Genomic DNA, 26,241 nt, shown 5'->3' with positions numbered 1-26,241 from the left:
TATATGACTGAGCGAACAGCTGCGATTACGCTATCATTCTCTGACTAGACTGGACTACAGTACACTATTTCTGACGGAGAGTCGGAACGGGAAAGGAGAACATTAGATAGGAAGCAGGACACATTCCATTCTTCAGATACAGTTGGAGATATTTGACATTTGAAAAACGTTGGATCCTTCTCAGTATGCCTCAGGATATAGTCATCATCAGTGTGGTAATAATACAGGCTGAGTCTGAAGTTGGGACAATGATCATAATGAAGTTAAGACAGTGGTCGTAATGAAGTTAAGACAGTGATCGTAAAGAAGTTGGGACAATGATTATAATGGTCATGATCATAATGACTTCATAATGACTGAAGTTGGGACAATTACTGTAATTGTCTGACACAAGGAAATGAGATTGAAACTGAAATCCCATACTGAAAAAAATATAGAAATTCCTATTTGACAATGCCACAAAAAGTTAAATATACAAATAATAACGTAACAATAACAACTTTAATAATAGCAGCTAGACATACTATCACCCATAATAATAGTAAAAATTCTATATAAATATATAAACTGAACATGTGTGTCTGGTAGTTTGGCACCAGGTTCTGCAGCAGCGGATATTCCTCAAGAGCACATTAGAGGGCTAAAGTCCGTGGGCGCACTTCACACCAAGCAACATGTCAAAGACGACACGTCTCGACACGTCTTTTCTCACGGTCTCCGACTCTCATGATAAAGCCTCTCTTCACCCCTCGTTGTCTCAAATAACCATACCCCTTCTGTGTCTTCTCACTGGAGTGGCAACAAGCTTGAATATCTGTCTGTCCACATGAGTGTGTGTGTGTGTGTGTGTGTGTGTGTGTGTGTGTGAGGTGTGCAGGCAGAAGCCTGCCCTGTCCTCACAAGCACTTCACCTGGAACATGAAAGACCCTGACGTCTGTTCATTGTCTCCAACTCAGTGGTCCCCAGAGAAAGAGAGAAGTGAGAGAGAAGAGAGAAACAAGGTTAGAGCTTCAGAAAAAGAGAAAAAGGAGAAAGAGAGAGGTTAGAGATGGTGAGAGAAACAGAATGAAAAAGAGAGAGGAGAAAGACAGAAAAGGTTAGAGATAGAAAAAGCAAAGAATGCCGTCCTGTCTATTCTACCCCTGCCACATTAAATCCCCTTTAAGCCATCCTAATGTGCCCTGCTTTCTCCTCCAGCCTGTGTCTCTACTACCAACAACCAGGCTCTTACCAAGATCCCACACTCACTGGGTTCAATCCACAGTCACATTTAGATGTCCCTTCAATATATAACAAGCGCCCACCGCAACATGCCTAAATAATGCTTGAACGGTTCAACAAAAGGCCGGTTGCCTTTAATTAACATGATAACATGTAGGTTTTACACAGCACTTTTCAATGAACCAAAGATGCTTAAGACGTTTTCACCCAAATAAATATGTATTGCGTCCCGTCAAGCTTAACCATGTGTGTTGGAAGTTAAGACACCTAAGTGAAACTAACGTTGAATGTTATTCTAATGGTCACTGTTAGGCACGTTGGTTGTTCTCCCAAACGTGTCCACTCAAAACACACATACTTGGTGAAACAACCTACGGTCCAAGGAATTGATTGGTTAATTTATTAAAGCGCTTCACTGTAGCGCAGAGTTATATCAGACACAGCAATTAGCCTAGTAGAGCAATCGGCCATGTTAAATCGAGGCCGTGGCCTGGAACTGAACAGCCGCTATACAGGAGTGTTGATCAGCAGTTCAATCATTCAAAGATTTATGAAACCGGTCAATTATCTCTAGGTCGTTTCCCAGAGGGTGGGGTGGGTCGCAGCTAATAAACCCTGGATCCTTCCTGTCCTCCTCTACTCCTCATCATATGACGCATGGAGTGTCAGTCATAGAGAATTATTGGCAAGCAGTCGGCCAAGTAATAGAGCGTTCACAATGTTCCTGGAGCTGTCAAAAGGGGCAATCAGCAGGCAGATGAATATTAAAAGTAATAATAAAAAAACCTTCACATGGATTTCTACAGCCTAGTCTGGTCTACGACAACATTCTTCCCTCAACCCACCACCAAGTCTTATTCTGCCTCAAGGAACACATTATCATGGTTATGGTTATTCACAACCATTTGATAATTCATCCACCCAATTAGTGCAGCGTTTTGCTTGAATCACGTAAGTAATCAGGGACCGGTGCGACTTATAAAAAGAAAATGATCTCAAAACCACTTGAAATCATATTTGTTTTGGTGTTACATAAAAGGGATCTGGCCACCCAAAAAGACACACATGCCAAGAGATGTTAACCCCACAGCCCTATATTTGAAATGCTATATATTTAGTGTTTGGCCAATATATTTTCATTCCCATATATTTTGTGTATGTATGGTTTTGCTGGTATACTCTTCAACTTAGGTGGGACAGAAACCTTCCATCATTATGGATCCTAGATATCTAGAAGCCTTTCTAATCAGGACTAACCCTAATTGTATGGTGAGCCATTCAAGCTGTTTCTGTACTGAGAGAAGAGAATGACAACCATTTCAACAACAAGGTCCGAAGCTGGTTCTGAGGAACAGAAATGCATGTATGTAGCCTGAATGCATCCTGATATTGTCCCATGGGCCAGACACTGCGTTCAACACATCTGGGGGAGACAGACTTTACACCAGTTATCAAATTTGTTTTTTAATCTCTCAACATTTCTGAAAGCATATTTTTTATTTGAGAATATTGCTGGTTCAAAATTGTGACAACTGAAATATATTTTTCTGTAGCCTAATCTACACTAATCTACCCAGTCTACACTAATCTACCCAGTCTACACTAATCTACCCAGTCTACACTAATCTACCCAGTCTACTCTAATCTACCCAGTCTACACTAATCTACCCAGTCTACACTAATCTACCCAGCCTACTCTAATCTACCCAGTCTACACTAATCTACCCAGCCTACTCTAATCTACCCAGTCTACTCTAATCTACCCAGTCTACACTAATCTACCCAGTCTACACTAATCTACCCAGTCTACACTAATCTACCCAGCCTACTCTAATCTACCCAGTCTACACTAATCTACCCAGTCTACACTAATATACCCAGCCTACTCTAATCTACCCAGCCTACACTAATCTACCCAGTCTACACTAATCTACCCAGTCTACTTTAATATACACTAAGAGATAGATAAAAGTTAATTAATTTTCTTAAATTATTGATTTGACCTGAAATAATTTTTCCCAGGAATACATGTAACTTAATTGTTGACAGTGGTTAGGGATATTTCAATAGCCTGAGGTTACAGTACTAGTAATTTCCTCATCTCACATTGATCCTTGAACCCGAAAACCATGTTTTAGCTAAGAGATGTGAGGACATTATCTCAGGAATGTCACAGAGCATCTCATTTGCAGGCCAGTCCCCTCTAATACAAATAGGTTCAGGAGTAATTTGAGGGCACAAAAATCTGGTGTTTTTCTTCACATTTCTGTTCAGTGTGCCTTGGCTGACCCAGTCTATATCAAAATAGATTGACGAGCTATTTAGTACAGTTGATTAGAGAGATTGGACATTTGATTTTTATTTCCTATTTCTTAGCAGTCGATGGACAGGTTATAACAGCATTTATGCTTCATCTGCATCAGCATTTGACCAGGCAGAGCAACAAGCACTAAATAAATTCAGTTTTTTTCCTTTTCTTACCTTTTTTCTTTTTATAAATGACTATTACACCCCTAAATAATGCTGAAATGTAAACAAAGACATCTATATATAGATTCTTCTCATTTAATGTACTAAATCAATTACACAGCAGGCAGACTAATGAATGTTTGAATTTACTGTATCGAGGATATGCATAATCAAAGAAAGTACTTTAATAATGCTATAAATAAATGTTTGGGCCATTTATTCCAATTACACTGGGAGTGCATCCCAAATGGCACAATTTTCCCAGTGTAGTGAAGTGAACAATCAATCTAATCAAAATGACTGACAATCTGTGGGAAACGGGATTAGAGACACATAACTACAGTCTGTTTTCATTGGTTCATTTAATTTCTAGTAATCTGGTGGTAAACATTTTTTGAAGCAAGACTGAATAAAGGTATCCTAAGGAGTTCTGATGTAGTCTGCAGTGTATTGACAAGACATTTATTCCAGTACATGGAATTATTAAAATAACGTTTGCTGCTATTGAAAATCAGGATTATGATGGACAATACAATATTTTTCCACTCCGTAGTTAAGCCTACTGTAATTTTGTGGACATTGTTTTATGTTGATAATGTTGATTATTTTGTTTAGCCATGGGCAAACCCATGGGATGTGATATTCTCAAAATGTCTTTCAGTTAGAAACTGAATTATTAACTTGAAATTCTGGTCATCATCACTATACCAATTACTATTAACCTACAATAAATATATAGCTTCATAACTCAATATTGAGTTTTCTTTGGATTGCTGAAAACTGAAATCCGGAGTTGTTTGTCGATTAAAAGGTAAAGTGGAAAACAATAAAGACTTCTGAAGGACCATGGAAAGCTCAGAAATGAATGACCGTTGTGTTAATTTTCACGACACACAGCAAAAACTGGTGAAAGTTGTGCGTCATAACAGGCCTAGAACTTAAAACGTCAATACGTAAAACCTTAATTAACAACAAAATACAAAGCTTAGATCAACAACGCACACTGATTGCTATCAATCACGGCTCCCACGCGAGAAGACTCAACTTTGAGAGAGCTTACCTCCTAGCACCAGTTCACTCACGAAACACAATAGCGCCGCGTAAAAACACAGCTTTGTGATTCTTATCGGGTATTCCATGTTTTCCTAACATAAATATCCTTAAAAGTATAGTCCAGCCGTTATATATTTGACGACTGAGTGGACATGTTAAAATTTCGGTAACGCTTCCGACCCCTTCAGCAAGTTAATGTCCCACTCCCTCCACTTGTGCCCAGCTATGCGGAGAGAGAGAGAGCCAGCACAGTCAGTGTATTCTGTAACTCCGCCTTGTGTGTAAACCTCGTTATATGTACTTGTCGGGACCAGAAGTCCCCACAACGATTTAAAAAGATCCCCTGAAAAACAGTCCCCACCAGGTTTTTGGCCAGTCCCCACTAGGGAACATTTTATTACGGACTCAGGGGTTAAGTTTAAGAAAATACCTTAAATTGGGCATAATGTTAGAAATGTGGTTGCTTTCAGGTTTAGGCATTACTGATTAGGTTTAGGAGTAACGGCTAGGTTAGGTTTAGGCATACGAGTTAGGTTTTAGAGGTCAGAGTAGGGATGCAGTTAGGTTTAGGAGTAGGTAATAGAAAACATGCATATCTGGGTCAAGTCTCAGGTCCCAACAAGGATAGAACAACAAACATGTGTGTTTATGAGCTAGGTCTAATAATATATTTGAGGACCAGAAGTGAGCATAGAAAGTAAAACCAGACCGATCAGTCCCCACAAGAATTAGTGGCCAGGGTTAGGTTTGGTTTTAGACCTTAGTGCATTTAGGCATGAATGATTAGGGTTGGGTTAAAGTTATGTTAATGCTAGGTTTAGGTTTAGAAAAGTAATATATTCCTGGTTTTATGGTCCCCCAAGGATAGAAAGACGTGTTGTGCGCCCGCTTTTTAACCACCCAAGATGTCTTTTGCTACTTTGAAAATAAACCCAAGTATTGGGTCAAACTACTAGAGATTAGGCCTAACTCTTGATTTTGATGGCTTGGGAAGATTTCCCCTAACAGACCCTCAGACTGAGCCCTTTCACCAGCTGTCACAGCCTTTCCTTTAAACACTTCACTTGCTATGAACATACATTCCTATGGCTGACCGTCTGGGATTCATTTCCAATCATAACCGAATTGGCTTATGTTGTAATATCACAGCTTAAGTTCCACATACATATTTTTCAGCACAAAAGTATTGTCTATTCTGCAACATTAAAGAGAATTTACAGAATGACAGATTCTTTTAGTAGCAGTTATGCAACTGTATTGTATCGTATTTTAAACTCAATGTGTCAACAACAAAAAAACTCAGAATTACAATAGTATTTTTAAACTAGGAGGCAGAGACTACCCCTCCTCATTGCCACGGAGCTCGTTATTTGGGGGAGTTTAGGGTGTGGTATATTACATCATAACGAGAATCGTGAAGTTGGACATCTTCACGAGAATTGTATTACTGGGTAACTGATAAAGGCCAGAAGCAAAGCCTCACAATAGGTTGATTGTCCATTGTCTAGTCCCAAATCCGTCCCAGAACCCGCATATACTTGTTTTCATTGGCTCATCAGCTGTCCTCTAAAGCTAATGTATTTTTTTTTTCTGTTCTAGTAATTCAAGGTTCAGTACAGACCTAAATATTGACCCGTACACGTTTATAAAACAATGTGCAGAATTGAGTGCACTCACGTAGCAAATCAAACCTCAAAGTACAACAGTTAGTCCCGCCTTCTATATAAACCAATGGCAAAGAAGAATGTGGCACACAGTAGACAAGGTTGGATGTTTCTAGTGTGGGACAGCCTATGATATCCCAACACCGGCATTCTGTGGTTCTGAGATCTGCAATATGATGTAGCTACCTTTCCAAAACCTGGAATTACAAGCAAATACTGAAAATCGAGAAATAGCGAATAGGAATACGAGTTTAATTCGGACGTAATTTCTCATTTGTTTCCAAGTCGGAGCCTGGATGCTTCAAACCATGACATGATCAATCAGTTGGTCATTTGGGATTCAGAACTACAATATATTTCTTGTTTTTGTGATTCTACTATCGTCATATCTTTATTTCTTAAGGAATAGACTCACGAAGACATTGTAGCCTTCAATACCAGGTCTACAGTAAGTAAGTTCTAGAGCTAAAGAATGGTGGATTAAAAAATACATTCTGATATAACAGGTGCATAACATACCAGGCAATTTTTTTTTTACGCTGGCCTAGCCAGACATTTTGAGTCCGTTAGGCTGAAATAATCATAATGTCAGCATATTCAGTCAGTTCCGTTTGTCGCAACATAAGAGAGATACTTGGTCCTATACTACCCTGTTGATGTATTTTTTGTTTGTTATGTAGCTAGCTATCGCAGATGAGGCAAATTCAGTTTCGCCTATTCTCCAGTAGATGTCGCAGCAATAGCAGCTGCGAAGCAAGTGGGGCATTTAAACCCTGAATAAAATTGACGGGCAGCGCTGTTTTATCCCTGGAACTTACTTACCATAATTTAAAAGCAACTAGTAGGCCTGCTTATTTTTTCATACTAGTAACATACTTTTTCCGTACTAGTAACTTTTTTTCAGTTTTACTGGTAAAAGTTGATTAGATACTAGTACTTACTCTTTAGTTACTCCTTAACTATTCCAATTGTTTACATTTCTAGATATCTAGAACTGTAATAAGAATTAGTAACAAAGACAGGTTTTGATACTCACCACTACATCCTAATCATCTGCTAATTATTCAATATATTATTATTCAATATACCTACTGGTTGGACAGTCTGTAGCGCATTAAAGAGAGCCAGTTTCTCTTCCATGATGCAGAGTTTGAAAAACTGTATGCATCGTCCATTTGCAACAGAGTCTTGATCCAAGGTTGTTTGTAATTCTAGATGGTCTTCATTGTCATGAATTACATGACACGCAATGTAACAAAGTCAACAATGTGATAAATCAGAGATTAACCCTTTCTTCCTCCATGGAGTACACCAATGGATAGGCGTACATACAGTGCTCCACACATTTTGGCGCCCTTGGGAAATATAAGACAAACAGACTGTGATTACAAATTCTTTATTGTTTATCTTCTTGATCTTTCATTAAAAATATTAACAAAGATAAAATGCAACAAATGGAAGAGAAACAGCCTGACAAATTAAATATTCAGCACCATTATTCACAGAGGGGGTAGGGTAATTTTCTGGATGGCTATCTTTCTGTCCATGCCAATCCCACCTTTGGTGTTTGATTCCAAAAATCTGTTTTGGTGTGCAATGACTATCGAACCGGGCCCCATTGAAAGTTCCAGTCATGTTTGTTAAAATGTAAGGTAGGCGCTTGAGTTTGTTGTTTGATGACAGCAAAGGCTTTTTTATGGAAACCCTCCCAAACAACTTGTCGTTATGTAGGTGCTTTCTGATTATAGTTTTGGAGACTTTCTGAAAACGAAGACCCAACTAACGTCTGCAATTCTTCAGCTGTGATCCTTGGAGATTCTTTGGCCACTCGAATCATCCTGCTCAATGTGCATGGGGTCAGTATAGACACACATCCTCTTCCAGGCCGATTGTTTCTTTATACTTCTTAAGAATTGCCCAATAGTGGAAATGGGCATTTTCAACTGCTGAGCTATTTTCTTATAGTAATTTCCTGATGTCGCACAACATTACTGTATTCACTGGTCTTTCTCATAGTGATGAATGATGGGAATTTGGCCTGTGTGTCACCTCATATTTACACGCCCGTGAAACAGGCAGTCATGGCTTACCACTTAAGTGTTCCTAATCACTCAGGCAAACTTAAATCTGTAAATATGAATTGGCACTCATGTTTTGGATAATTTTTTGAATTAATTTTTTGTATTTATTATTTTTGAATGAAAGACCAAATAAAAAAATTCACAGCCCGTTTAGTTCATGTTTACTAAGTGTGCCAATAGTAATGGAGGGCACTGTGCTGGCATTGATGGACCATGAATGACATCATTTAAATTACGAGGGTTTCCTGAAGTTGATGCATTTATAAAATCCCTACCCACTCTGTGAAAGTAAGTTTTGTCAGCCACAAGCAACCATGTAGGGTACCTCCAAGCCAGTGTTTAGGATGTCAGGGCTGGTCAGCTATGGAAGTGACATGATATACCATTGATTGTCCCTTTCCACATATACAGGAACACATTCCAAAGATAAAGCTTTTCCACCTGGATAAGTGAATATGTGAGTAGCATACACAAAATAACATTTGCATTTGGATACATAAACACCAGTGCGATGTTAAATACAGTTCCTGAATGTTTTGCTACTTCCTGAATGACATTTTACTTGCGTATTTACAATACCAGTGCAATTTAATAACACAACTGCTTACAACAGTCTCTCTTTTTTGATCTGCCTCTTCCTGTCACTCTCTGACACTCTTTGTCTCTCACTCTCTCTCTCTTTCTGTCTCTCTTCCACTCTCTCTATCTCTCACTGTTCCTATGTCTTTCCCTCCATGTCTCTCCTGCTGTCACTCTGCCTCTGTCTGTCTTCTCTTGCTGTGTCCCTGTAGGATTGGCCTCAAGTACAACATGTCTCTGCCGATGGCAGCAGGGGCTTTGTTAGTGGTCCTCCCCTACTCCGTCTCGCTGGTGGCCCAGTGGATGTATGGCTGGCCGAACAAGCCGGGCTACAAAAAGTACATTGAGGCGCTGAAGCCAAGGTACCATCTTATCTATACTTATATATTGTGTGCATCCCAAATGCAGTAATCTGTATTTGGGATGCATTAATCTTGTGAAAGTTCCCCCAATTTACTAGAAGCCTTTGTCAGAAGTAGTGTTCTATATGCTATCAACTCAGAAGCATTGGGACCCTTCATGAAATTGAACAATAGTTGATTAATAGTTGATTTTAAAACTTGGTAACCTCAAAATTGCACTAGACTGTACTGCCCTGAAACTTTGTCTTCTTTTCTAGCTTTCTCACCATGTGTGGGAGCAAAATGCATTTGTGTCCTCTTCTTGGGAAATGTGCAATAGATCCTAGCATTTAAAACCTCTTGATTGTTACTTTGGTTTTATCCAATTGTATGGATGACCACATATTTAAACCCTAGGGAAACACAAACTGGTGAAGGGCATCAATACACTTCATAGAGAGCCAGACCAATCAAAAAGCATTTCATGACAGATGCCACTTCATTTCCAGAAAAGTTGGAATGCTGCATGAAACGTAAATAAAAACATAATGCAATGATGTGCAAATCATTTAATCCCTATATTCAATAGAAAATTGTAAAAAGACAACATATCAAATGTTGACATTGCCAGCAACATGATTCAAAAAGGTTGGGACAGGGGCAACAAAAGACTGGAAAAGTTGTGTAATGCTAAAAAACTAAACCTGGTGGAATATCACATGCCTAATTAGGTCAGCTGGTAACTGATCAGTAACATGAAACAGGTATTAAAAGATCATTCCAGAGAGGATGGGTCTGTCAGAGGTGAGGATGGGGAGGGATTCACCTCTGTGAAAGACTACGCTGGCAAATAGTGCAACAATTTAAGAATAATGTTTTTCAGTGTAAAATTGCAAAGAGTTTGGGGATATCATCTACGGTACATAATATCATTTAAAAATTAGGAGAATCCAGAGAAATCTCTGTATGCAAGGGACGAGGCCAAAAACCAATATTGGATGGCCATTATCTTCGGGCCCTCAGGCAGCACTGCATTAAAAACAGATACAATTCTTTAATGAAAATCACTGCATGAGCTCAGGAACATTTTGTCTGTGAAACCATTGTCTGTGAACACAGTACGTTTCTGCATCCACAAACACAAGTTAAAACTATACCATGCAAAGAAGAAACCATATATAAACAAGATCCAAAACCGATGCCTTCTTCTCTGGGCCCAAGCTCTTTTAAGATGGACTGTGGCGAAGTGGAAAACTGTCCTGTGTTCTGACAAATCAAAATCTGAAAAAAAAATTGAGAATCATGAACACAGCGTCCTCCAGACTAAGGAGGAGAGAGACCATCTGGTTTCTTATCAGCACACAGTTCAAAAGCCAGCATCTGTGATGGTATGGGGGTGCATTAGCACACATGGCATGGGTGACTTGCACATCTGTGAAGGCACCATTAAAGCTAAACAATATATACAGATTTTGGAGCATCATATGCTGCCATCCAGGCAACGTCTTTTTCAGGGAAGGCCTTGTTTATTTCAGGAAGACAGTGCCAAACCACATTCTGCACATATTACAACAGCATGGCTCTGTAGTAAAAGATTCTGGGTGCTAAGCTGGCTTGCCTGCAGTCCAGACCTGTCACCCATAGAATTTTTGGAAACAGTGTTGTATTTTAAATATTGTTTAGGGGGTCCAATATTTGTTAAACCTATGTTTCGCAGAAAAAAAGTATATTTTTTATACAGCTCCCTTTGAGTCTAAAATATGACAAAATATTGTTTGTTTCTTTTTTGCATTCAGTTTGATGAAGGGTGCCAATAATTTTTGAGTTGACTGAAGGGCACATGACGAAAACTCTGGATGAGACCGTCTGCTACATGACACCCAGTATATAAGGAATAGTATCCATCTGTAATGAAGTGCTGTTATTTATCTGTTATTTATAGTGTCTTCCCATGACAGACTGGCAAGTGGGGCTACTAGCTATTTATAGGATCTTGTCTCACAACATTGTATATGTGTGTCTTTATGTGTGTTTGTATGTCCTTTTCCAAAGGCGGATATACTGCCTAACTAGAGCTGTGCTGGAGATGCTGAAGTACTTCCAGTACGGGAAACTGTACTTCCAGTGGAAGTCCTGGTACAAGAATGCAGAAAACCACAAGCATTATGAAAAGGTAGGTTCACTGGACCAATGTGCGTTTGGTTTGACAGGTGGAATTCTTTGATCTGATTTCTTCTCTGGGAAAAAGGAAGGGGCCTAGTGATAGTGGCTTCTTATTCCTATATGCAGATTTTTACATATTTTCTTATTTTTTTGACCCCCTCTCCCTCCCCCAACTCTCCCTCTCCTCTCCCCCAACTCTCCCTCTCCTCTCCCCCAACTCTCCCTCTCCTCCCCCCAACTCCCCCTCTCCTCTTCCCAACTCTCCCTCTCCTCCCCCCAACTCTCCCTCTCCTCTCCCCAACTCTCCCTCTCCACCACTCTCCCTCCCCCCTACTCTCCCACTCCTCTCCCTAACTTTCCCTCCCCCCTGCTCTCCCTCTCCCCTACTCTCCCTTTTGCCCTTCTGAAGGGCATCACGTTTGGTCGTCGTAGCAACAAGCTGGATTTGTACTATTCTCCTATGGTGAGCCAGTCCGCCAGGTTGGCTACAGCGAGCCAGTCCGGCAGCGGCCCGATACCCGTCGTGGTGTTTATATACGGCGGGGCGTGGGGGTCCGGGGAGAGGTCTATTTACTGCCTACTGGCCATGCAGATGGCCAAGGAGCTCAACGCAACCGTCATCTGCCCTGACTACTGCACATATCCCAAGGTGAGACTCCTCCGCGGTGGTGGACAGACAGCTGAGTTAAGCGCACCAATATTCAATGGAAGATGTGATAAACTGATATCCCAATTCATACAAAAGAAGAATGATTCCATGCATTTTCCAATGCTTTTCTCAGTGACCTGAAAGGTGTTCTTTCCAGGGTAACGTTTTGTGTATGGTCCAAGATATCGCAGACTGTCTCGTTTGGGCGCGGGAGAGCAGCCAGAAGTTCAACTTGGACAAAGTGAGTGTTGTAGAGGAGTTGCAGTTATAAAGCATTAGGATAGCTGAGTCAAACTCAAACTTTGTCTTGATTCAACATTTACACCACAGTTCATACGTTGATGTGATAATTGGACTTTAGTTAAAGTTGGTCTCAGCCCATTACTGAAGGCTTATCACTAGTGCAATGCTAAAAATATCCACTATGCTTTGCTAGAAAATAAGTTTGCATTGGTTTTGAGGATAATTGTTGGATAGAAAATTCATTAACTCAAAATTTTTGATGAGGCATGTTTTATATTGATGATACTGATTCATTGTGTGATGTTTGTTCAGGACAACATTGTGTTAGTTGGCCACTCAGCTGGCGCCCATCTGGCTGCTCTTACTGTGCTTTTCATGGTCGAGGGACGAGACGAGCTGTTTATAGAAGCCAACAAGCAGACAGAGATCGCCGCGGCGATCAAAGGAGTTACAGGTAAAATAAGCCATATTGATAATGTCACTCAAGTCTTTGTCTTTACCCTTAATTTAGGAATTTGGCATTAATATGCAGTGAAATTGTCCGGTACGCATAGATAAATGCGTAACATGGCTTAACAGACAAAAATTGTCATTATAAGGTACCTAAATATAAAATAAAATAAAAATACATAAAAATACAAACATTTCTTTGAGAACATTTTCTGGTGCGTGGGTTGTCTCCCATTGCCATTTTTCAAAATGTTTCCAGTGACAGAACTTTTAAATGTTTTCTCAGATGTCTCCACTCTGATCCTCCAAGCACTAACAATGACATAGGTTATAGAATTACCTGTCAATATTAACATGGCTTAAAGAGGTTTAAAGTGGTATTATATTAAGTTTGATTTAAAGAAATATCTTCATGGAACACAACTTGTTTCTCTGAGAAAACCAACCGCCTCATCATAGCTGAATGTTGAAGCTTTCTTATTCTTTTCTTCATCGGTTCTCTCCAGGTTTAAGTGGCGTATACAATATAATTGACCATTACGAGCATGAACAGATGAGAGGTGTTGAGTACGTGTCTACGATGCACAAAGCCATGAACGGAGTGGAGAACTTCCCGTATTATTCGCCCACACACCTGCTGAAGAAATTCAGCGAGGAGCAACTGAAACGGTATGAGGATGCTGCAGTGCTGTTCCGATGAAGGTCACAGATCTTTTGTTTAACCAATACTTTTTTACTTTTTACCAATACAATTTAGCAAGTATTTTAAGTATTTTAATGTATTGATTGATTTTGGAGAAATAACAGAGATCTCGCCTTCTTGTTCAGTCTGTTAGCCAGCACTTTAGATATTGTGTCTTAATTTGATCATCCTATTTTTGCAAGAAATATCCGTCATGACAAGCAAACTTATTGTGAAATTAAGGTTTTAAAAAAGTCTTCCTAAATTAGGCATTTCCACTTTAACATTTAAGAAATATCATTAATTATAATCCAAATCACAAAATACATTTATTGTTATCAGTGTGATTACATTCCCACTGCTTGAAACTGGCTACAAATTAAGGTACAGTGCACCTGTACCATTTCTGATGAGCGTTAACTAATTCCATTTTCAAATTTTACAGAGTGCCACCTTTCTCCTTGATCCACGGAACCAACGATATCATAGTTCCGGTTTCGTCTTCCCAGAGGTTCTCAGAGCTGCTCAACTCCCTGTCTATCAAAGTGTCACTGTACCTAATGCCAAAAATGGACCACACCGAGATAGTCACCGACCTAATGGCGACAAACAGGCACTTCTACAACACCGTGTTCAGCTGCATCAAACAGGACTACAGCAAGTACATAGGCCAGGTCTGTGACAGCTGAACATTGTGTAAACAGCAAGAAAACAATTAACGCCATACTTGATTAATTAACTTGTGACATGTTGCATATGCAGTTCTTGTTTACATATTTTCCATACAATTACCATTGTTTATTAATATTATTATTGTAACACAGACTTGGAGGATTTAGCCTTTTTGATTACAATAGGTTTACATTTCTGTTTTCATTTCCATCATGATTCCTCTGCTTCCACTGATAGCGTGTGGTGTCTGATGATGGGGTTGTAAACAGACTACAGTTATGTGAAAGTACCCCCCCTGGATATATTTGGACACATGGATATTTGAGCTAAAAAAAAACAACCTTTAAAACCAATTAATGAAATGAAAATAAACAGCAATGCGATTTATAAAGAAAATTAGTACACCCCTATATTTACCACCACACAAAATAATTTTTGGGAGGGTTTAGCTTTTGATAGAAACTTGGTGTGTTTTGGTCTTAACCATGTGTGTGTGGTAACACATCATGCCAAGACCAAAATATCTATTAGATTAGATTGTTAGATTGTTAATGCCCATGAGTCTGGGAGGGGTTACAAAGCCAAGTCCAAGCAATTCGATGTTCATCATTCCACTGTCCGACAGATCATCTAAAAATTGAGAGAATTCCAAACCAGTGGGAATCTACATTGGACAGGTATTCTCACCAAACTAAGGCCAACAGGTGACTGAAAGATGCCCTCATAGGAGGGTCTTGAAGCGGACCGGGGATCTTGAAGCGGGCCGGGAATGCAGGAGAGCTCTCGAACATGTTGAAACACAGTTGAAACAGCACTGTTGATGTAAGAGACTGATAGACAGTTAAAAGACACGGCTACATTAAGTTATTTCAGCTAAAGGGGCACAAAACCAGCACTATGTAATTGCATTTCTGATGATTTTTTAATGAATAAATCATTGCAATGAATAATCTTCCAGTGTCATTTGTTTAATTCTGTTACCTTAGTCAATCAATAACGTTGAAGCACAGATAGCGTCCATATGTCCAAACATATAGAAATAAAATACTGCTTTTCAGGGGTTGTACTTTTTCACATGACCATAATTTATATTTCCATATAAAGCTGCTGGATTTGATAGAATTTAAAGACCATGTGGATCAGATGCTAAATACTTGAGCCCGATCTTTCTCAGCGTTTTGGCAACGTTGGGACTATTGTATTGGTCCCATTTTACCGGGCAAACTAAACATGGTGTTTTATTTGAAGGTGTTTTAACAAGTATCTGATGCGAATCCGGTGCCACTCACCCTATGAGAACATTGTCCTCTTACTGTAACTGTCTTTGAGCTATCCCAATGGTAACATATATTCACTTTGCTTCTGCCAGGCATTAATTGTCCTTTGGGGCATTAGGCTGGCTAATCATGAAGCAACTTCTGATGTCAAATGGGCTTTATAGAATGCATCTGAATGATTGATACAGCGACAGCCTTTATTTAAATACTGTTCATGTACGTATACAGTGGATATAAAAAGTCTACACACCCCTGTTAAAATGGCAGGTTCTTGTAATGTAAAATCAGAACTTTTTCCACCTATAGTGTGACCTATAACGTGAAAAATTCAATTGAAAAGCAAATTGAAATCTTTGAGGGGGAAAAAATTAAAAAACTCACAATAACCTGGTTGCATAAGTGATGGCAAGTGTATAATGAGTAAAATTTAACATGAGTTTGAATGTGATTGGTTCATTCTGAACACAGCCACATCTCCAGTTATAAGAGGGTGTGCACACTTATGCAACCAGGTTATTGTAAGGTTTTTATTTTTCATTTTTCCCCTCGAAGATTTCAGTTTGTTTTTCAATTGAATTGTTCACATTATGAGTGTGTAGACTTTTTATATCCACTATGACACACTCCAACACACAATTATAGAAACAAATTAGTGTATGTGAAACAAGGCTAGTAATCCAAATGGGACCCTATTCCCTACAAAGCGCACTATCAAACAGTAGAGTGCTATTTGGGACACACAGAGGCACTGGTGAAATATTTACTGTATTCTTCCATCTAATAACCAGTTACATACATAAACAGTCAGTCAAGGGCACATTACAATATCAGTTCATACAATGTTTGGTCAACTGCTTTATTAAACGAGATGTGTTAACTACATTCATATATTTAGCATTTTGAATATCTGTTTCTAATAGTTACAAATTGATTAGAATTAAACATTTTTAAATGTTAAATACATGGAAGGAATTGAGACCTGTGTTTTTTTTTGTGTGCCAAACTGTCTATATTTCTTATGAATAGGTACTGTCTACAGTTCTCATCTAAAGGTAATATCTATAGTTCTCATCTACATGTAAAGTCTATAATTCTCATCTATAGGTAATGTCTATAGTTCTCATCTATAAGTAATGTCTATAGTTCTCATCTGTAGGTAATGTCTATAGTTCTCATCTATAGGTACAGTCTACACTTCTCATCTACAGATAATGTCTATAGTTCTCATCTATAGGTAATGTCTATAGTTCTCATCTAGGTACTCTCCACACTTCTCATATATAGGTAATGTCTATGGTTCTCAACTATAGGTAATGTCTATAGTTCTCATCTATAGGTACAGTCTACACTTCTCATCTATAGATAATGTCTATAGTTCTCATCTGTAATGAGTATTAACTATAATTTGTATCTATAGGACCTTATGGATTATAGTAGGATACATTGCCTATGCTTATTGGTACCTCTTCTAAAGGTACATTCTAAAGGTCCCATTCCACATTACATGCCAACACTAATATGAACTTTTACCCTGTTTTCATATAGTTTACACTAGTTGCTGTTTCAGTCATCTAAATACTCAGTTCTAGGTCAGTAGCCTATGTTGCTATATCCGACCTCGGTGTGACATCTTTATTTGAAACTATGTCGGCCTCAGCCCAAAATACAAAAATAATAGCACAGCAGTACTGTGCACGAGGGGCAGTTGAAAAACGTTAAGCATTCGGCTTACTTCTTGATCATTAAAAATAATGAAACATTTGCTTACAGTTAGCCAAGAAGGGTCACACACGTGCATAATTGCCTCTAACTAGCAACACTCCGGTCGAGTCAGCTCTGCACTTACCACAGCCCTTTATTTAAATATGACTGCAGTTTTCTCCAGATACTGCGCAATTAATGCAGTTTCAGAACTGGGCTCTTTTTTGCCCACTGACGATCCACACAGAACATTATGGAGACGTAAAAATCCATATTACTACGATAATTAAAAGATCAATGCATACACAAATGAATATGATTTGACAGGTTTTGGGCGTTAGTTGACCAGGCTTGATCAAAATGCTTGTAACAAGAGCCTTCACGTCAACCAGTGACATTGCTGAAGACAGTCGAAGTGGAGCTGTAGTAGCTTGCATTTAGTGCGTTTGACCATTAACGGATGGTTTGTGGATCGAATCCTTGAAAAGGTCAATTCTTTACACCGAGCAAGGCAGTTATAACCCCAACTGCTCCCCAGGTTGTTGCTGACAATGTATGCTCAACCACTTCAGTTGTAAAAACTTAATAATGCCGCTGACAATTTCTGTGCTCTCATCTTGATGTTACACAACAGATGTTAGCGATTTCGTTTATTTGATTTCAGTCTATTTTCGATTTATTCAGCTGATGACGCAGCTGAAAGGAAAACACTTTAATCCTGTTTGTTCCTGTGTATTCAGTAGCTTTCAGTAGCTAGACCCAATGGAAGTTAATTATGCACAGGCCACTACTTCTTCTCAATCCATTCTGCTCATTCACCAATAGATGCTTTTGTTAACACATTACAATGTTGAACAAAATGGACTATTCTATTCCATTGTGTTTCACGCTGTTATACAGTTCACCATCTATTCTATAATTTCTACGGATGATGACTCAGTTTTCATGGCTTCTCACACATTAACCAGCAGGGGGCAGTATCTCCCTTGGATTTTGCCACGATAGCAGCAGGAGCGAGGAGGAATGAGTAATGCTGGGACCTGGCTGGGACGAGAAGAGGAGGTTGTGTTGTTTGGATGTTGAGGAGGATTAAAGATGGCTACCAGCAGAAGAAGCAGGATTTGTAGCCTCTTTGGGATTATGGCATCATTTGTTTTATATGGATGAGAAGAAGGACAGGACAGAGTTACATTGAGGTTATACAGATTTATCCTTCATTTTTTTGCCTGGAATATTCATATAAACGCACTCTTACTGGTGAGTTGACGACTGATTCAAAATAGATTAATACGTTAGCATGCTAGCTATTCCATGAAAATCCAAGCTCTAGCACTTGAGTGGTAGCTCGAATTATTTAATAAAATGCAATTTTATGGATTCAAGCTAGCTCGATATCTGTCCAATTGTACCGACGAACTGGACACATCATCTTGTATCTATCCATACCAAATTATTTTGTCCATGAAAAGATGGGGTGATAGACAACCCTACATTTCTTCATAATTGCTTTGCCTTTGGTCAAGATTTAGACGAGCCTACTTGCTTCTTTATTACAACCTCATTCGTGCCAATGACTGTTTTTGGTGTAAACAAATATTAGCTACCTAAGTTCATTAATAAACAAGTTAGCTAGTTAGCGAGGGGTTTTAGCAAGCTAAGTTAGCTAATGTTAGTGTGTGTTGTTAGCTAAAGCCTCTTCTGGCCTTGCACAGCTATTTTACGTTAGATATGACGATCACAGTAATGAGCAACCCGTTCTTTAATTTAGAATGACATCTGCAACCTTAATACTAGACTAGTTATATTTACCCTGACATGAAATGGAATGGTTGTGTGTATGGCGACAGTCAGCTAGTTTGGCCACGGGGAGCTAGCTTGTATAGATAAGTGTTTTAATAAAACAGTGGTGCCGGACCATTTTCGTCAGCGATTTAAATGATTTTGCCGCAAACTGATTTGCAATGTTATTTCCACAAATGTTCTGTTCCCTGAACTGCCAGTACCCTAGACGTTAATCCGGGTTTGGCGAAGGTGGACATGCATGCCATTGTTCGTGTCGACACACCTGGCAAGGTTCTGCAGTCCTCTATCGTTCAATCCACCATTTCCGTCTGAATCAATTCACCCGTTCAGAGATCACATTTGTAAACTGATTGTGTTTTCCCCCTAAGTCTATACCAAAGGTAAACAAACATTGGTGTAAGCCGATGTTTTACGGTCATAATCAGATTGCTTTTCAGACATCACCGTCTATCGTTGGAATTTAACTAACTATGCACCAATGTACAGCTGTATTTCCCAGGTTTTCTCAAGACTAATGCTTTGGTGATCTGATCAAAACTCCATTGAGTCATAGCTAAATAATCATCTAGGCCTAATGTATGTTGCTGTCCTGCTATACTAATCTTCCTTAACCATTGTCCCCCACGTTCACACCGATTGTCCCTAGTAATGCACTGGGTCTGCATTGATTAACATGTTGTTTAGGCCCAGCCTTGACGGACTTCCACAGCAGCCAATCAATGCAAAGTAGATACGTTTATATAATACATTTTAGTCTTTTGGCAGATCATGTCATCCATAGCAACTAGTGAGTTCATATATTTCCATACTTTTTTGTGTGTCATTTAGACCTCTGTGTGTGTCTGCGTCTGTACGTGTCTGTCTGGCTTGTGTGTCTGTGTGAACTTTGCCCAACTTCACGTTTTCAACAGTTCAGGTGGAGGACATTGAACAGCGGGCATCGCAACCGCTGATTGTCTGATATTCAACAGAACTGATAGTAACGTCATCAACTTCACCCAAGGCTTAGACTGCTATAGGAATAGGATAGGACCTATGTCTACTACTATCATCAGTTTGATGTTTTCTCCCATGTTTTCAACAGTCCTAATACACATCAGATTGTTTATTAGATTGTTGCTGCTAGCCATGCTGAATCAGGAGGAAAGATAGGCTGATATGATGCCCCATGGACTGATGATGGCAACATGAATGGTGGGATACGTTTAGATTCGTCATGAAGTAACAATGTGAGGGAACAAGCAATATTTGTCTTAGTGCTTTGGTCGGATCACAGCTTTCTAGGTGTTAGTGTCTTTCAAATTTCAGGAGTGTGCGTTTGGCATACTGCAGCTCTTACACACATGTAATCGACCGTCCAACCAATTATGTCATGTCTTTAGTTTGGGGTTGACTGAGATTAAGGTGAGCAGGTTGTAATGCCGGATTTCCCATCATGCATCCTGTTCTGTCATTGATTTGTAGTGCTTGGATCAACATCTTGTGGATGCCTAGTCTAGGGCTATGCGGTCTAGGTCTAGGGCTATGCTCGTTTCTGTTTTCCCCTACCCAACAGGATTTCTGAAGCTATGCAAAACTGCGTTAGGCTCCAAGCAGCGCTACCGTTTTGATTTAGGATTCTTTCAGATCAGTATGTCTTTGAACAGGGAAAACACCACACACTTGTTTTCATGTGTTTGCTGCCAATCTGTTCTTATTCGGTTGAAATTGAGAACAGCAACAAGGCCAAAGCTTTGTAGTGTTATTGTCATTGAAACTTGGCTGGGTTATTTTGACTCTGTGTGTGTCTCTGGAGAAGGAGTGATTTGAGTTGAAGTGAGAGGAGGAGAGTCTGACAAAGCCCCCAGGTCACAATACAACAGGTCTCTCTGTGGATGATGCCACTGTTCTTGCTGTCATCCGTGGAGCGAGTTTTCACATGACGTGTATACTTGAACTCTGGGCTTAATGTCTAATGAGAGCGAGAGAGTGAGATGGAGAGATTTCTTTCAGTTTGATCATTTGCCTTCCTTGTCAGTTGCAAACAACACCGGGAAATAAACAACAAAGAAGACAACATGTGAAGTGTTGGTCCCATGAACTGAAATAAACTATCCCGGAAATGCACCATTTGAACATATCTGTATTCCCATTATTGTGAAATTCATATATTAAGGCCTAATTAATTTAAATGTGATTTCCTAAAATCCTTTAAAATCTGTGAAATGTTTTTTGGTCCGTGTAATAGGCTGGTTAGAAGTGTCAGTTTATCTTAGATAAATCTGAAGTGGTGAAGGCTGTACAGAGCGGCTAGGCTTGCCTGTTTCCTACATCTCATGCTTCAGATAGCAATGTTCTAGCCCCCTACCAGGCAACTGGAAGAAAACTACTCGAGGGTGGCTGAGAACTCTCCATTTGCTGAATATTTTATGTTGTATGGATGGTGGCAGCTCTAGGTACAGAAGGTAGCTCTTAGCCAATGGTATATTCCTGTCCCGCAGGGTGGAGGATGCTGACACCCCCATTTTAGCCCACAGATAGTATGTTCCGGATTGTGTTCCCACCAGTATGGTCCTGAATATAATGTTTAAGAAAACAAACATTTTTGATGCTGTCCTATTTCTCTGTCTTGGTTGAATATAGTAAAATTTAGGATTATATAATCATGTACATGGTAAAAATTGTGGCCAGGGTTACATTATAAATATTTTTGGCTAATTGAGAATATTTTTACCTTCTTTCATTCAAATTGCTGTTGTAGGGTTCATTATTACTTTTAAATGTTTTCTTAATTTATTGTATTTTTACATTTTATTATTGTAATTCATTATTATATATTGTGTTGTTTATAATGCACATCTTAAATAGTTAAAAAAAATATAAAATAAACACTTTTTATTCCCCCCCAAATCTGTTTTTGTTTGTAATGCTACACTTTACTCACATTTTTGTGTGTGTGTGTGTGTGTGTGTGTGTGTGTATAGCTTGTTTTCATTTACTAAAACCAAAGATGGCACTAATTCTCCCCTCTTCCTGAGCCCAGCTGGTCTGTTCCTGTCCTGTTGTGACATAGACTGACCCCTCACCACCACCACCCCGCCCCCCATCCAACACCCATATGGTATCTTCCATCCTGTCATGTGGTGACATACCCCGCCCCCCCGTACGTTCCCCCACCCGCATGGTCTGGTCGTGAGGCTGGTGACAGGGGGGGATCATCTGTGCCAGTCCCTGCAGGCCACCCCACCTCGACTGCACCGACGTTGGCACACACATCCCCGGGCACCGCCGGCAGAGAGATGGGGGAGGGAGGTAGAGAGAGAGAGAGAGAGAGTGAGAGCACAGAGTCCCAGATAGAGCAGTAGTCATGCCTCCAGTCTTCCTCTGAGGCTAGTCTACTAAACAGAACGCTCATTGGATACCTCACTGATGTCTTAGTTAATGGGCTACAAACCACAAAGGCACACAGCCATTTTTCTAGGAACGCCTGTCCTGACCATCCAAGCGTTTCGGCTTGGGGCCGCGAGCAGAGAGGAGTTACTGGATTTGGCTCTTGGTATCTGAGTGTTACACCCCCTGGGTCAGATCTCTCGGCGGCGGGTGACGTCTTGAGATGCTGGCCGGCCACCGCGAGAAGAGCAGCAGGTACTGAAACCCAAAGAAAAGATCTGTCTCTGCGGTTACTGGGTTTGTTTACGGCTTAGTGACCTTGCTGCCCCCCCCCCGCGCGGTGAATGGATTTGCTGTTACGGTGGACACGAAATGGCTTCTCCGCCGCTGTGTGGAGGGAAACCAACGCCGACGATATTGTCCTGAGAGAGAATGAGCGACAAGTGTGCTACCCTGACTGTTAACCTGAGGTGGCTCTAGATACTAGTAGATTCGCTAGATATTTTCTGGTTTCATGGCGCCCTGGGCTAGTGTTTCTGTCACCATTCAAAAGACACAAGGCCAGCCTGGATTTGTGGTTTCTGGGTGTTGCATAAAATTATTGTTTTGAGCCACTGTGTTCGGTTGAAGCTCTCCTCTGATGCAGCATTCTGGGTGACGTATAGAATTCATTATAGGTTCACACATTAACCCGCCAATGTAATTTAGGCCGGAAGAGATTCAATTTATTCTCTATGAATCCATCAACAAGGTGATGTGAATTCATTGTAATCCAGTCCAATCCATTTCAAGGCGTACTGATCGAACTGCATGCCAAGTAGACTCGTTGGTCTGGATTTGGTTGTGTTGCGTTGTGTGCGTGCGTGCGTGTGTGTGTGTGAGTGCGTGCGTCCGCCGGGTGCCTCAGGTAAACTTTGTGAGTGTGCGAACAACCCCGGGAGCCTAAGATAAACAATGTGAGAAGCAACCCGCGGATATATAAATTGTCATGATAAAAGTAAGTCTAGGTACCCTGTGACTAGCCAGGCCTTATTCACTGTACAGTCCCTAACAGAAATACACAGAGGAAACACTCTGTGTTTCTCCCTCTCTCTCAGGGGCCTGTCCTGACGTGCCTGGCATGTGATGGTTAGTTTCCTGCGCTGGCTTCGACCTACACCATGTTGTTATGTAGCCTGAAGGCCTCTTCCTGTATTCTGCATTAAATAAGCACTTTGCACAGCCTGTTGTGGGCTAGCTGAAGTCTGTAGTCGACAACACAACACTTGCTACCCCACTTTTGGAGTAGCTGTTCACATATATTTGTAAATTACCCGGCTCCTCCCTGACTTGCCTGCCCTATGAGAGCAGGGATGCGTTACTGTGGTTACATCAGAGGCCACATTCCAAAGGCACCCTATTGCCTACAAAGTGCACTTGTTGTGATAGGAGTCCTACAGCACCTCCATTTTTCCGGGGAACGGGCTGTGATTTGGAATGCGGCCCGGGGAGATCCTTAGATCTCCTTTAAATACTTATTTGGCCCACGGAGGGGTGTCCCAAATTGTGCACTAGTCACCGTGTCGTTCCCATGGAGCCCTGGCCAACCAGGGTGCGGTTCGGGACGCTCAGCCAGCCTCTTCCTGGCACTGCCCTGGTCTCACAGGCGTTCGTTAACTCAGCTCTTTCAGATGCTGATTGAGGCTGGCGTCCCTCTAAGAGAAGTGCCCTGGTGACCACTGGACACCAGAAAGGAGCTTTGTGCCCATTTGGGTTGAATGGTTGACATTCCTGCGAGGCTTTTTGTCACGTTGTTCGCACCAAGGGCAAAAAATTGCTCTGTGTTCCCTTCACTTATTGCACACTACTTTCCTGTATAGCCCTGTGTGTCCGTTTCAGAAGCAGTTCACTGTATTGTTAGCAGGGAGCCTTTTTGGATGCGCTTTAGTGTCTGCCTTATTCCTGGTTGCACCGACCTGGCAGCTTATGTAATTAAACTGTTCCGTTTCACCGTTGTCAATCGGTTTTCTCCCTGGTTTCATCCCGCATAAGAAGGCGATTTGTTATGACAGGAGAAACGTCAAGTCATGTAGTGAACCAGAATGGGTCTTCATTTAGGAGCTGACTCTTTCATGGTTGTCCTTGTGCGAGGGGTGATGGTGCTCCCAACGCTCTAGCTACTACGCCCCCAGGTGCTGCGGAGGTCAGGAGTTGCCAAACACATATATTTACTTTGAATGTTTAGGCCTACTGAATGGTTAGTTTTAAAGCCTATCTTTTTGGTTTCTTCATATCATTCATTTATTTTTTGTTCACAGTATACGTGTTCTGTGCCTATGACACAGTTCCTCTGTAACAGAGGAACTGCGTCACTTTAAAACACTTTCACAAGTGCACAAGGACTTCAGTTTTTATGTAAAAGCTATGAGAAAATTGCTTGGTGACTTTTAAAAGGATATTGTACTCAAAAACGAAAGGTTAAATTATGGTAATATAGAGTACATGTAACTGATTTATTAAAGTAGGCTGTATTTGGTCTATGGTATTAGCAAAGCATTTAAGCATGTAGCCTAACTGATGCCACATGGGGGCTGTAAATAAATAGATAACGCCATGTTTTAGTCAGTGTGCTAGTGGGAGAGGGTGAGAGAGTTTATGACCACTATCACTTTTTATTGTAGCCAGTATCAAAGAGTTTTGGTAACAGCGTTCCAAGGCACAAGGCAATCTTTCCTAAATGGTCACAAGGCAAATTCTTTATCCATAACAAAATATACATAGCTGGTTGTCTGGGGTGTTTACTTTAGCATGATAGTGTTTTCATGAGTCTCTAATACCTCTTTCAGATGTTGTCAGGGAGCTATTTACCATCTGTTTAACTTGAGCCTTTGCTAATTACACTTTAGAAGATTGCAGACATTTTATTTGCCCTTGTTAATTTTATGTGGACTTTTCTTGTGACGCGGCACCCTTGTGAGCGTTACATTTTGTGGTCACCGGTCTTCTACTGTAAAAGGCCCAATACACAAAGGCCTGATCACTACACTCAGAAATGCCCCCGTAGAGACAGGCAGAGGGATATTTTTAGTCAGGCAGAACAGCTAACAGCCTCTTAACTTCTGCTTTTGGTCTCAAATTTGTCCCCTCAGTAAAAGCAAGCCTGCATCCCAAATGGCCCCCTCGGTCCCTTTCCTGTTCCCTACCTTGACCAGGGCCCTATGAGGAATAGGGTGATATTCCCCTTAGGCGCCTACTTATGGAATGAAGTGCAATTTGAGACGTGCCTCTTGTGTTGCTGGCCTGAGCGTCTGTTTCAGAAGGCTAGTTCTTCTACATCCGTAGCTCTCCTACTTCCCGGAGTCTTTTTCGCCTTGTAATACAGACGTAGGCTGGTTATTCTGCTGAAAGATGGGCTGTAGACGTTGGTTTCGTAACCCTGGCGATTCGCTGGTGTGGTCTGGAGTGCTAACTCTGCAAAATGTTAGTCAAAGTCTTAAGTGTGGTCCGATTTCCTTCCTTGTCATAGCTTGGACTACTGGAGCTTTTTTCGGTTTGCTGATAGTCACTGGAGCTTCCTTTGCCCAAAATGTTTGCTTTACAAGTCAAGGAGTGAATGTTGTTTACTTGACATCCCTAGAACCACAGCTGTTTGGGGAATGCAGTACTAGCTACACACTGTACTATAACATGACCTTGTTTGCAGTGTGATACATTACGAAATGAGATGAGTCAGTGAGTTTTGGAACAAAGCTGCAAAAAGCCAAGAAGCCCATTATTGAGGGGTGGGCAGAGAAAAAGAGAAGGAAGTATAAGCAGTAATGGAAAAACCTTCTTTGCGTGCAAA

At 40.5% G+C, this 26,241-nt stretch overlaps 3 protein-coding genes across 11 annotated transcripts in view; 2 read left to right on the top strand and 1 right to left on the bottom strand.

Moving 5' to 3' along the window:
- Nucleotides 1-4,940, bottom strand: part of cspg4b (chondroitin sulfate proteoglycan 4b) — a 31,331-nt gene extending 26,391 nt beyond the window's left edge. Inside the window, exon 1 of the mRNA XM_010876975.3 lies at nucleotides 4,752-4,940. Coding sequence (XP_010875277.2) covers nucleotides 4,752-4,830 — 79 coding nt within the window. The 5' untranslated portion in view covers nucleotides 4,831-4,940. The remainder of the gene's footprint in view (nucleotides 1-4,751) is intronic.
- Nucleotides 4,941-6,515: 1,575 nt separating this feature from the next.
- On the top strand, nucleotides 6,516-15,220 carry si:dkey-193c22.1 (uncharacterized protein LOC567837 homolog). Of its 5 annotated transcripts, XM_020052267.2 has the most exons (11): nucleotides 6,516-6,856; nucleotides 8,157-8,264; nucleotides 8,901-8,946; nucleotides 9,281-9,430; nucleotides 11,462-11,582; nucleotides 11,982-12,221; nucleotides 12,379-12,462; nucleotides 12,777-12,918; nucleotides 13,421-13,583; nucleotides 14,042-14,270; nucleotides 14,894-15,220. In XM_020052267.2, coding segments are annotated over exons 3-11 (1,140 nt in total). In that variant the 5' UTR covers nucleotides 6,516-6,856; nucleotides 8,157-8,264; nucleotides 8,901-8,944; the 3' UTR covers nucleotides 14,903-15,220. The 5 variants fall into 5 exon arrangements, with proteins under 5 accessions (XP_019907826.1, XP_019907822.1, XP_019907823.1 ...); XM_020052263.2 differs by having other exon boundaries at nucleotides 14,042-15,220; XM_020052264.2 differs by having other exon boundaries at nucleotides 8,140-8,264; nucleotides 14,042-15,220.
- A 3,073-nt stretch (nucleotides 15,221-18,293) lies between these two features.
- Nucleotides 18,294-26,241, top strand: part of wdfy3 (WD repeat and FYVE domain containing 3) — an 82,646-nt gene continuing 74,698 nt past the window's right edge. For 3 of the 5 annotated variants that reach the window (XM_029124587.2, XM_029124585.2, XM_013136895.4), the window contains exon 1: nucleotides 22,377-22,673. In XM_029124587.2, coding sequence (XP_028980420.2) covers nucleotides 22,642-22,673 — 32 coding nt within the window. In that variant the 5' untranslated portion in view covers nucleotides 22,377-22,641. Of the gene's footprint in view, nucleotides 18,504-22,375; nucleotides 22,674-26,241 lie in introns of those variants that run through there. The other 2 variants (XM_029124586.2, XM_029124584.2) reach the window with 2 other exon arrangements.

Source organism: Esox lucius, chromosome 13 (genome assembly GCF_011004845.1).
Source record: "Esox lucius isolate fEsoLuc1 chromosome 13, fEsoLuc1.pri, whole genome shotgun sequence".
NCBI lineage: Eukaryota > Metazoa > Chordata > Actinopteri > Esociformes > Esocidae > Esox > Esox lucius.
This window is presented reverse-complemented; position numbering and strand designations above follow the sequence as displayed.

Excerpts from the sequence above, each read along its gene's own strand:
- si:dkey-193c22.1 (XM_020052266.2), top strand. Across the intron at positions 11,583-11,981 it reads ACCACAAGCATTATGAAAAG|GGCATCACGTTTGGTCGTCG; the intron begins GTAGGTTCACTG and ends GCCCTTCTGAAG. Across the intron at positions 12,222-12,378 it reads ACTACTGCACATATCCCAAG|GGTAACGTTTTGTGTATGGT; the intron begins GTGAGACTCCTC and ends TGTTCTTTCCAG.